General features: G+C 39.6%; 1 protein-coding gene and 2 pseudogenes across 1 annotated transcript in view; all 3 read left to right on the top strand.

The window, feature by feature from the left end:
* RAB7A (RAB7A, member RAS oncogene family) overlaps window positions 1-12,922 on the top strand; it is an 81,085-nt gene that overhangs the window by 65,989 nt on the left and 2,174 nt on the right. The window contains exons 4-5 of the mRNA XM_006909039.3: window positions 6,924-7,142; window positions 8,758-8,886. Coding sequence (XP_006909101.1) covers window positions 6,924-7,142; window positions 8,758-8,886 — 348 coding nt within the window. The remainder of the gene's footprint in view (window positions 1-6,923; window positions 7,143-8,757; window positions 8,887-12,922) is intronic.
* Window positions 1,841-2,616, top strand: LOC102898241 (annotated as a pseudogene).
* On the top strand, window positions 4,176-4,831 carry LOC112477505 (annotated as a pseudogene).

The following is a 12,922-nucleotide window of genomic DNA, read 5'->3' on the forward strand; positions in this document are numbered from 1 at the left end:
GAATACCTTTAGGGTGCTGGGGTAAAGTATCATCTGAAGATTTTATTTGTGTACGAACCAGACTGAAAGCTGCTTCCTGTACCAGGAGAAACAGACCTGTAGAACTAATCTGTGGTTTTGATAGTGAGCTGATTCAGAAGTCAGAGCCTAGCCCCTCCTGGGTTGGGGCATTATACTAGATCCCCAAATGCACTGCTAAGGTGCGACCCCAGAGTGTTGCACTTCTGGAGTAAACACCTTCTGGAGAACCACAGCGCACTGATTGGAATCTGGAATGAGTGGGAAAGAGAATGTGTTCCTGAGAGGTTGAAGCAAAAGGCTGGCTCTTGTGCTTTTTGCAGCCAATTTTTTAAAGACTAGAAGAAAATGAAAACCCACCTCTGGACAAAGACATCATCATCCTAGATCTTGAGGAATCCTCATATATTTTTCATGGGCTTTTAGCAGCATACAATAAAAGATAATCCAAATAAGAAAATAAGGCAAGAACCAGAGGAAATGGTAATTTTAGAATTTTTATTATATTTAAAGAAGACACTCTTATATATCTGCAGAGAAGAAACTAAACAGGTGGTATAGATTACAGAACTTCTAAAATTGAAATTCAATAACCAAAAATTGGAAATTCAGAGAATATTTTTAGCAACAGATAAGATAAACCAGAAGAAAGCTGAAAGGAAGAATGGTGAGAAATATGAGAGGTAAAAACAGGATTCAATGAGTAGGTCAGACCTATTTTTAGTCAATCTAACAACACAGAGAATAGATCAAAGATAATATTTGCCAAGAGTTTTCCAAAACTGCTGTGACACCAGTGCACAGATTCAGGAAGCCCAAATTCCAAGAAGGATAAATTTTTTAAAAATCTGCATTGAATCATAATGAAATTCCAAAACAAAACAAAAAATCTTGAGCCAGAGGAAAAAGGATGACCTTGAATGGAGCAGCAGTGAGGTTGACTGTTAGCAGTTAGGTTGACAGCCAGAAGGCCTTGGAATATGTTATCAAAGAAACTATGAGCATAGCATTCTGTCCCTACTTAAAATATCCTCCAAGAATGAAAGCATACATACTTAAGTTCAAGTGGCGAAAATTCTAAAGGATGTACTTTAGGCAAGAGGAGAGTGATTTCCTTTGGAAAAGTCTGAGATAAGATAAACTGAGATATGCATATATCTGTTTTTAGAATTATGACTCTAATATTAAGAGCATGTAACTTCCAAAGTAGAATAAGGAAGCCAGAAATGGAACTGTAATTTCATGTGTAGGGGTAGAATAGTGACTGTTGTGGGTTTTTTAAACTTCTTATATTGTTCTGGAAGAAGCTAGAAATTAATATTAAACATTAGATAGAGTCAAATACTCATGAAAAATTTAAAGGTAACTTGTTAAGCCATATTAATTTAAATGGTATGACACTGTCACAGAAATAAATTAAGGGAACAGAGAGCACAGAAACAGGGCACACCTAGGTGGACACTGGATAGAAAGCTGATTTTGAAGAAGACTAGGGAAAGGAGGAAAAATTACACAGTAAACAAGGTTGGGCCACTGGCATTGCATTGAGATGGGGAGTAGCCAGAGGGTTCAAGACCTGAATAGCAAAAATACAAAATGAAAACTTTAAAAATGAAAATAGGGAGAATTTTTTTTTTTTATTCTTAAGCTTTTAAAATAGAGAAAGCACAAATCATAAAAGGTTAAAGATTGATAGTAGACCACATTAAACATATGAATAACAAGATTCCCAAATAATGAAAACAAACCATAGACTAGGAGAAAATGTTGATAATGCATAATAGTATCCATTTGACAGACTGCCTAAGTGGATAATTGAATAAAGATGTCAACAGGTAGTTCTCAGAAGAAACCTTAATGTCTGGTGGCTTGACTTCAGGCAGTTGCAAATTTAAAAGGCTAATGGGGCAGGTTCATACCTCCTTAGGCACAAAGGACTCTTGCTTGATTCCCCCCTTCCTCCTTTCCTCCCTTGCTCCTTATCAAATGATGCTGTTTGGGAAAATTCTTCTATTGTGTGGCTTAAAGAAACTCCATGGTCATGTGACTTGGAAAACTTCTGTAGCTGATCAAATAATGTTTAAGAAAGTGGATTATAAATGCATCTGGGATGTCAGCCCTGGCAGGGCAGCATCCAAGGGCTGCTGTGTTGTGGGGCCATAGTGTGCTACCTTGCCCAGGAGAGGTAGCAGAAGGACTACAACAACTCCGCAACTAGCTCTCTGGATACATATAAGATTAAGGCGGTTGATGTCACTAGCTCTTCCATCATGAGCATTAGATTTGATTACATGGAGGACCTACAGCATGTTGAAAAAATAATGCTATGCAAATATCATAAATAAAAAATGACTGTTAAGAGAGACTTGGTAAACTTGAAAATTTGCAGAAAAGCCTATTGGAAATAATTTCACGTGGGAATATCACAGACAAGGCATCATTGCTTTTGTATTACTTAAGAAATCTTACATATTTGTTGTTCAGTGATTTTCCTGAAATAAGAGAGAAAGGAAACCTGGTCCAAGCCTTTAAGACAGCACTGTCTTCTCTAGAACTAAAATTAGACTTAAAGTAAAATAAAATTCAGTATCTTATTTCAGTATAAAGTATCACTTGAAATTGTTGATCCAAAGCAGCAACAAATATTTAATCATCAGTAGAGCTATAAGGATATCACATCATGACATTTTAGAAGCATGTCCATCATGTAGAAGATATTTAGATGTGACTCATTAAAGTTACTAAAACGTGCAACACAGATATTCTTCATTATATTTTAACAGTAATGTATTACATATTTTAAGTTACTGAAGCATGTTACTATAAATGTACAAGTATGGAAAAGAGCAGACAAAATCAAGTTTTGGCTAAAGTATAAAGAGTAGAATATTCTCAAGCTGGTGGTGGAAATGTATTAGTGCAGCCTTTTTATAGACTTATCATTTTGCTCTCCATTTTTGAGCAAGTGCAGTCTCACAATTCTGTGTCCAGGTATGTAGCCTAGAGAAACTTACCTCTAAGCATAAGAAGAGAAGTGTATGTAGTAAGACTGCTCATTGCAGCCTTCTGCTAAAATAACAAAAAACTGCAGATAACTCAGACAACCAGGGAATAAAGTGTATATTAAGGTAGTAGAATACCATATAGTTTTTAACTTTGGGAAAAGAAAGGAGGTAAGTTGCAAAAACATGTACATACTATTTATATGTAAGATAAATCTTCAGGAGCTATTTACTTTTGGGGAAGATGGAAAGGGAATGCTACGAGGAAGGGTTAACTTCATTTAAATGGCAGTGTTAATATTCGTTACATCAGAGAAGTGGGTGTATTTTGAGTATAGAAAATAAAATATTTCAATTAAAATATAAAAAATTTTAAAAGATCACAGTCAGCCATAGAAATGTTCTAAGTTTGAAGTTAAATTAATTTTGGAAAGTTGATAAGAATAACCCCCCAACTTGTCAACTTTTTAATTCCGTATTTTATCTTCTCTGTGCATCTGAGTTCCAAATACCCATTTGGTTCCATCCAAGAGTTTTTACATAGTTCCTTTGGGATTCTATCCTAAGGAAGCAATCTGAAATACAGAAAAGGCTATATTCGTTAATGTTTATTATTGAGTTACTTATAATTATGGAAAATTGGCAGCAATATTTTGATAAAAAACAAGAATGAAGTTGTTTACTGTCTTTATTTGCTGAGATTATTGAGCATCAGTAAAGATGTGAGCTGTTTCTGGAGTGAGAGCTGTGTTTTGTGGGGCAGGGAGGAGTGATATGAGAGTGTGTGGTATAAGGTTTCACCTACATAGAAACCCTACAGTGGCTACCTAGAATAAGACATGAGCTACTGAAGATGGTTTCTGGGAAGGTGTCAAGTTTTATTTTGCTTTTGCTTATCCAGATTACATAATATCGATGTTACATCTCTAATGAAAGATATTCTCTTAAATTTGTCCAAGCCTAGATTTAAATTTATTTTTCCAACTTTCTTTTTACAAGAGTAGTTCTCTCTTTCTGCTTTCTTTATTGTATGACAAGTTCTTTATTTCCTCTTCACCTTGATCCCCTTTTAATGAAAAAAGGCTCACTTTTCCACTACAAGAGATAACATATTTAGTGTAGAATGTTGGACAAAAAAACAGAAAAGCACCTTTCCATCTAGCCACAGCCATCAGGTAAGCCAATATGGGTGCTTACAAGTCCATCCAGGAGCTGTGGAGGAAGAAGCAGTCCAATGTAATGCTCTTTCTTCTTAGAGCGTGCGGCTGGCAGTACCACCAGCTCTCTGCGCTCCACAGGGCCCCGTGCCCCACCCGGCCCAATAAAGCAGGCAGGCTGGGATACAAGGCCAAGCAAGGTTATGTCATATATTGGTTTCATGTGTGCTGTGGTGACCGCAAACGCCCAGTTTCTAAGAGCGCAACCTGCGGCAAGTCTGTCCATCACAGTGTTAACCAGCTAAAGTTTGCTCGAAGCCTTCAGTCTATTGCCAAGGAGCGAGCTGGACGCCACTGTGGGGCTCTATGAGTCCTGAATTCTTACTGGATTGGTGAAGATTCCACATATAAGTTCTTTAAGATTATCCTCATTGATCCATTCTATAAAGCTATCAGACGAATCCTGATACCCAGTGGATCACCAGACCAGTCCACAAACACAGGGAGATGCAAGGGCTGACGTCTATAGGCCTCAAGAGCCGTGGCCTCGGAAAGAGCCACAAGTTCCACCATACTATTGGTGGTTCTTGCCATGCAGCTTGGAGAAGGCACAATACTCTCCAGCTACACCATTGTCGCTAATAAAGTGTTTGTAAAATGCTTATGTAATAAAAAGTTTAGGACAGTCAAAAGAAAAAAAGAAAAACACAAAGGCATATACATCACCAGCAGTCCCTCTACTGGTTATCTACTGTCAGTAGAGATCCAGTTTTGAGTAAGTGTATGAACTTTGCTTATCGTATTGGGGACAGGCAGCATTTAGTCCCCTACTCTGCTCAGAGGCAGATAGAATAATTAGATTTGAATTTGTCTTTATTGCACTTCGTCCTCATATCTAAGCCATCATCACATCCTTCTGGCTCTGTCTTAGTGGCTACCCAGTGGTTTGAGCACTTGTATGCTACACGAGGACATTCATGACAGTCTCCTAACTCCATTCCTGAAATCAGGGCTGACCTCCACGACCAGTAAGACATGTCCTAATTTGGAAAGGTTCTTCCCAGAGTAAGTAGTATATGTATTAGTTGGAGTTGTCTGGGAATGGAATGGGCTGCCAAGGTCAGGCTCCCTGCTACTAGAGGTGTGGCCAAGAGTCTAGTCAACTGCATCGTCATATATTACTGATTGTGGAGGGCCATGTACATCAGAGTAAAAGGCTTAGGTGGGCTTCACAGAGCTGTCCTCATAGGTGCAACCCTTAGGCTTCTGGGAATTATTATTTAACAGAAAGCTGAGGTGAGCTGTCTGCCCAGGACTGACACTAGTAACCATAGTAGCCCCTTTCAACATGCCTTTGGCCTGGGCTATTCTTGGCTGATCTGTGTAGTGGCATTGCTTTATTGAAGCTTCTTTAAAGAATTTTAATGCTGCTGTTTCCAGCCTTCCAGGTAGTATTTAACTTCTGGCTTTGTTCCTTTTTTGCCACGGAGTCATTTGACTTCCTTTGGAGGACATTTGGTAGGTATTGAGTTTAGAACACCATGAGCTTTGTTTCTCTTGGTAGTAGTAAAGAAATGCGGATTCCGTAATACTGTCCTGTTCCACGTTTTTGCCTTTGTGCATATTTACTTATTCTAACCAAGCGTTGTACCCACATTTTGTATAACGAGACTTCTCCTACCTGAACTGGAAGTCTGTGGCCTGTTCCCTAAGTGTTCTGGATCACAAGCAAGCAGCATAGACCGACTGCCTGAGAAGGGCTTCACAGAAGAGTTCGACTCTCCTGCAAAATCTGGTTCTGAATATAAAACTAGTGGCCCAGGCCATGCTTTATTTTGGTCTGAACCCGGGGCCTTTGAGCGAGTTGACTGGCCATTTGGACATAAAGTTGAAATTTATTTGGGTTATGAGGATGGTTCAAGTTCTCATATTGTTCTGAAACTTTTCCTGCAAACAGACAGTGGATCCAACAGTTGAAGACCCATGTCAACTGGAAGTAACTGCATGCTGCTTCAGATCCAAGCACTCTTTTAAACATGGTGGCTTGCTGGGGGCTGTGGGTTTCTCAGAGCACTAGTCATCTCTCCATGCTGACCAGCGTGGTTCTATTAAGGACTTATGCCAGTGAGGAAATCCATTCTTGCTCTTGAACCTATCATGGCAATAAATGACGTGAAGTTCTTTGAGTTGGTCACTAGTACCTGGTGTTCTTTTGGTTAAGAGCTGACTTTCATCTATGCTCTAGAATGTGTTTTCATCTTTTTCTTTATCTCTCTGTCACAATTTTTTCCTTTGTTTTTTCATTGAGGTATAATATAAATAAAACATACTGATTTTTTTTTTTTAGGTAAACTATATACAGTAAAATGCATAGATTTATTTATATAGTTCAGTGAGAAATCACCTATCTATAATTTCATCACCTCCAGAAAGTTCCCAGAGTACATAAATGTTAAGTTTATAGTGTGAATTTTACATAAATATCTACCAATGTAACCCACCTGGACCAAGGTAAAAAAATTTTCTAGCACCCTAGAATTCAAACTCAGTGTCACTCTTCATAGACACATGTATTCACATATGCACTATTTGTCAGGGTTGTTTTAGATACTCTGGTGATGAAATCTGTTTCCTGAATTCTGAAGTTGCCTGTCTCTGAGTTGCCCCCTAATCCATCCCATTGTCTTCAGCATCCCACCATTCATGGTCTTCTGACCCCAAGGAATAAATGTTTTGTCTCTCACAGATCTGGGACACGGCAGGACAGGAACGGTTCCAGTCTCTTGGTGTGGCCTTTTATAGAGGCGCAGACTGCTGTGTTCTGGTATTTGATGTGACTGCCCCGAACACATTCAAAACCCTTGATAGTTGGAGAGATGAGTTTCTCATCCAGGCCAGCCCTCGGGATCCTGAAAACTTTCCCTTTGTAGTGTTGGGAAATAAGATTGACCTCGAAAACAGACAAGTAAGTGCCAAAGTTGGTGGGAATCATAAAATATGGAAGCTTATGAACCTGTCTTCATGTCATTTCTGGCTATTGAATCATGAAGGGACCTTTTAAAAGTGACAGCTATATTTGGGATGACAGGCACTGTTTTTAGCTTCGATTGGTATAAAGCCACATGCCTCAGGGACCAATATCCAGCGTATCTGTGTCCCCTGTGGTGGGAGAAGGGGAAGGCATAGCTAATGAGTTACCTCCCCAGCCCTTGGAATGGGGCCTTGCTCCATAACCTGGTTAAGATATGCCATTTTGGCTTCTCCTGTCCCAAAACAGGGACAGTGAAGTCTTCAGTGGTATTCCCTTTGAAGTCATGCCATCAAAGCAGCAAGTCCATTCTGGAGCTACCTGTACTGGTTGGCCACTCATCTTGGTCCATCCCAGTGAAATGATTTGACTTGAGGCTGTGTGGTATTCTGCATTTCGGTCTTTTGGATTTAAAGGCAGAATTGAATTTAAAGCCTAGTTCATGCGCTCTTATGTTGGGAATATTTCTTAGAGTCTGAATCTTCACTCATATAACAAGAATACTTGGATCAGATAACAGTATACAATGAAAGCCCTGGCACCCAGGAGGAGCTTGGGAAATGGTGGCTTTTTAGTTGTCTCATTGTTATTTTCTTCTCCTATTAGAGACACTTACTTGCATCTAAGGTATATGTGAATTCTAAAAGTTCTGTGCTAAGCCTGAAATGGCTCTAGAAGGTGCATGTGGGAGTGCGAACTACCTTCAGGCTAGCTGCCTTTGAGGAGCTGGGCCCTGGAGACCTGGTTTAAATTCTCATGTTACCCCCAACTGGCTGTGACTTTTGGGCCATTGCCTTTGTCCTCTGGGCCTCAGTTCCCTTTCTGCATTTGAAAGGAGGGAATTAGATTTTATCATTCTCTAGTGCTCTCCCAATGCATCAGAGACCTGTCTGGATCTTCATGGGTGCAGAAGATTGCTTTGAGCTTTGAGTAAAAATTGCTCTGGTTTACTTTTAAGTAGCATTTCTCTTGGGAGCATATACTCTTTCTTAATTATAGCTAGGTTTATTTCTGACCATTGATCTCATTTTCTCCCTTTTCTAAGAGACTTAGTCCTTCTCTCATGCCTGAAAATGGGCTAGGATAGGGAAAGGAATTAGGATATGAAAGGTGAGGGTGTCGTTGAGAGCTGCAGAATTCTGTGACACTTGGGTATATGGCACAGGTGAGGTAACATTAGCAATAATAGGGAAGGGACTGTAAACCTCAAGACCAAGCTGTCAGGCAATTTCCTGTGCTGGGACCTCTGAAATCACAGGAGAGAAGATTCATTTCTTTCTGGGTTGGCTTCTTTTTCCCTTCACAAGCTGCTTTTATGTATAGCTAAGGGTTAAAAGCTATGGGATGTAAACAGAGAACAGGCTTTGGGTAGCCAGCAGGGCAACCTTTGGCAGGTCTGCCAGTCTCTCTCCACTCTCCACCCACCCTCATTTAGGAAATCTTCCTCACCCATGCTACCTGCAAATTAGGGACAATGATCTTTCTGGGAAGGATTGAGTCAGTGCTAGCTGCTTATCTTATGAGCACACATGCCCCCTGCTTCCTCTTTCAGGTGGCCACGAAGCGAGCACAGGCCTGGTGCTACAGCAAAAACAACATTCCCTACTTTGAGACCAGTGCCAAGGAGGCCATCAACGTGGAGCAGGCCTTCCAGACGATTGCACGGAATGCACTTAAACAGGTGGGTCTTCCCAGCTGTCTGGCTCCCTCTGGTGATTGAACATGACTCAGCCAGCCCCTGCCTGACTTCCTTATTCTTAATCTTCTTTCCTAGCTGATGCTCTTTTCTTTGTGTTTATCTGGGAAGGTAATGACACATTATACTAAAGCTTCTAGAAATTCCACTCATTTGTGAATAACCTAAACATTGCAGGAGCAGTGAGGACTTCAGCTGAGGCTTCCCTGTTTGAGCATGTTTATTCTCTTTGCATGCTATTAGGAGATCAGGCCACTAGGAGGCCCCTCGTTGGATTGCTCTTGTTTATGGAGGGGATAGACTTGAATTCAGATGTCAGCTCAGCTACCCTATCTAGTTTTTTATCTTTGTAAGATGACAGTACCGGCTTTGCATGGTGGTTGTGCAGATTAAACGAGACTGACTTTTGTCAGGCTTATAAATTGTTATGTATGATTACCAGAAAGGTTAACCAGAAGCTCTAGGAATTACATTCCTTGAATAAAATTTTCCTGTATTTTCTTTCTTGTGTTGTTTACCTTTGTTCATAGAAAAAAGGTACTTGTTGACATGTGGGAGTTGAAGGCTTTTTTGATTGAGCAGTTTTATTAGGACCAGTGAGTTAAGGCAAGTCATGAGGCATTGTCAGTTGTCTGTGGTAGTCAGACATGAAGGGCAGGGGCATGGGGGTTGTGTCAAAGGTGAAGTACATATCATCGGGGATGTAGAGTACACTTGGGGGAGCTCATGGTGATTATAAAGGGCCAGGTGAGTTCTGTTAGCTCCAGGAAACAGTGTATAGAAGGTAATGGTTCTCAGCAGAACAGGACATCTCATCTGGACTTGTGGAAAGGGAGATATTTGGAATGGGTTGTTGAAAGGACTGGGGACTGCACAAGTGTTCCATAATGAAAGGGGACAGCCCTACCTAATGAAGAATTGGTCCACCCAAAATGCCAGGAGAGTTCCCGCTGAGAATCACTGATGCAGTGGGAAGGAACTGACCAAGATACAGACTTAAGGCCTTTTTGTCTTCCTCTTTTCCCCTGCCTTTAACCCACTCTGACACTTAGATTAATAACCTAGTGTGTTTTTCCTAATGTTCATGTAATTGCATGCAAATCTGTGTATGGGGAGTTGTTTTCCACCAGTTTCCTGTTGACCGTTTCTCTCTCTAAATATTGCTGTCTCTAAAGCTTATTATAATACTTTTATTTCTACAAGCTTAGCCTCCCAGGAGTAAGATTGTTAGATTGAAAGGTATGTGTATTTTTAAGAGATAGTACCACATCACTTTCCCCAAGGGCAGTAATATTTCAGTTCCCACTAGCAATGCAAGTTTTCTTTTTTCTTAACCTCCCTGTCAGCAAGTGGTGGGCATCATCTGTAACTCTGCTGATACTCTGCCAATCTTTGGCTCATCTCTGCTGCAGATAACCAGTATATAGTACTTGCCAGGGCACCTGTCCTTTCTCATGAGCTCTTTATAAAGTGAAATCAGCTTCACCTGTATTGCAGGTGATTTTTCCAACTCTGTGTGTGTGTGTGTGTCAGTGTCTGTCTGTCTGTCTGTCTGTCTCCCCCCCGCCTCCTCTCTCCGCCACTTCCCCGCCCTCTTTTGGCCATAGAAAAAAAGTATTTTTGGTTGGATAAATTTATGGGTATCTTGTGTTTAGATTATGTGTTGTCTATTTCAGCTGGAATTTTTTTTTTCTTTTTTCTTATTAAAAATTACTGGGGTGACATCGATTAATAAAATCAAATGTTTCAAGCATGCAGTTCAACAATATGTTGTATATATATTGCATTGTGCGTTCACCTTCCAAGTTTAGATTTCCTTCCATCACCTTATATTTGACCCCTTTTATCCTTATCTGCCTCCCCCTTCTCCTCTGGTAACCACTAATCCACAGTCCGTGTCCATGAGTCAGTCTGTTTATCATGTTTGTTACTTTCAGCTTCATATCCTACATATGAGAGAAGTCATGGTTTTCAGTTTTTGTATCTGACTTATTTTACTTGGCATGATTATCTCAGGATCCATCAATGTTGTTGCAAATGGCGGTATTTCATCTTTTCTTATGGCTGAGTAATATTCCATGGTATATATGTACCACGGCTTCTTTATCCAGTCATTTATCAGTGGATACTTAGGTTGTTTCCATGTCCTGGCCACCGTGAATAACGTTGCTATGAACATCGGGGTGCATATATCTTTGTGAATGAATGTTTTAAGGTTGTTTGGGTAAATACTCAGAAGAGAGATTGCTGGATAATATGGTAATTCAATTCTTAGTTTTTTGAAGAATCTCCATGCCTTTTTCCATAGTGGTTGTACCAATTTATATTCCCACCAGCAGTGTATGAGGATTCCTTTTTCTCCGCAACCTCTCCAACACTTATTACTTGCCCTGTTGATGATAGACATTCTGACAGGTGTGAGATGGTATCTTATTGTAGTTTTGATTTCATTTCCCTAATAGCTAGTGAGGTGGATTATCTTTTCATATGTCTGTTGGCCATTTGTATGTCTTCTTGGGACAAATGTCTGTTCAGATCCTCTACCCATTTTTTAATTGGATTGTTTTTCTGTTGTTGAGTTCTATGAGTTCTTTATACATTTTGGATATTAAGCCGTGTTACCACAGGCGTTTGCAAATATATTCTCTCAGTTCCCTCTTTGCCTTGTTGATGGTTTCTTTTGCTGCACAGAAGCTTTTTAGTTTGATTTAGTCCCATATTATTTTTGCTTTTACTGGAATTTATTTTCGCTTATGGCAGGAAATAGAAACTCATCTTTTTCTTTCAGAGGAATAGCCAGTTTCAAATATTAGTAACTAGTTGTTAAATAAACCATTTCTCCTAGCAGGCTGAAACATTACCTTTGTTATATTAGATGTTCATGTATATTGGGGATCTATTTCTGATCTCCCCAGTCTGATCTAACCTGATAAGGCAAGTCTCCCCTCGCTAGTCCTGTTTATATTTTTTTATTGGGTATTTTGGTGGGGTTTCCATTTAGACCAAGACTAAGAATTTTATGTTAGTTCTACCTTTTTCCTTCCTTACCCTCCCCCTAAATAAAATCTTTTTGAGATTCTGATTGGAATAGCTATTGTATTAGTATCTTGTGGGTGCCATAACAAAATACTACAGACTAGGTGATTTAAACAACAGAATTTTATTTTCTCTCTGTTCTGCTAGCTAGAAGTCCATAATCATGGTGCCCCAAATTGTTTCTCTTCCTCACTTGCAGACTGCAGCCTTCTCCCTGTGTCTTTACGTGGCCTTTCCTCTGTGCAAACGGGCAGAGGGTAGGGGGAAGGGAGGAGAGGCAGAGAGAACACAGCTAGCTCTCCCAGTATATCTTATTATAAGGACACACTAAATCCTGTCAGGTCAGTGCCCCACGTTTATGACCTCATTCTAACCTTAATTATGTTCTTAATCTATTTGGAACTTCAACATATGAATTTTGGAGGGACAAACATTTAGTCCCTATTAATAACAACTATTATTATAGGTCTTGTGTTACATCCTTCAGTAAGATGTCATAATCTTTCAGATCCTTTGCCTTTCATATTAAATGTATTCCTGAGTGCTGGAATGGTGCAAAATGGTGCAGCCACTTTGGAAAACAGGCAGTTCCTCAAAAAGTTAAACATAAGGGTTACCATGACCCAACAGTTCCGCTCCTAAGTATATACCTAAGAAAAATTACACAAAAACTTGTACACGAATGTTCATAACAGCATTATTCATAATAACCAAAAGTAGAAACAACCCAAATGTTCATCATAAGATATGCTCAAAATAGGCAAATCTATTAAGACAGGAAGTAGGTAAGTGTTACCAATGTCAGATGAGAATGGGAAGCTAATGTTTTTTAAATATGTATTCCTAGAGGTTTTTACTTTTATAGCTGTTGGGAATGGAATAATTTTTAAAGTTCCAAGAGAACTTTCAATGAATAGAAACATTCCCTGCTTTATCTCCAAATCCTAGAACAGTTCCTGATGTATAGGTACTCAATGTTTAAGTG

The sequence above is a fragment of the Pteropus alecto genome, unplaced genomic scaffold (genome assembly GCF_000325575.1).
Source record: "Pteropus alecto unplaced genomic scaffold, ASM32557v1 scaffold191, whole genome shotgun sequence".
NCBI classification, from domain to species: domain Eukaryota; kingdom Metazoa; phylum Chordata; class Mammalia; order Chiroptera; family Pteropodidae; genus Pteropus; species Pteropus alecto.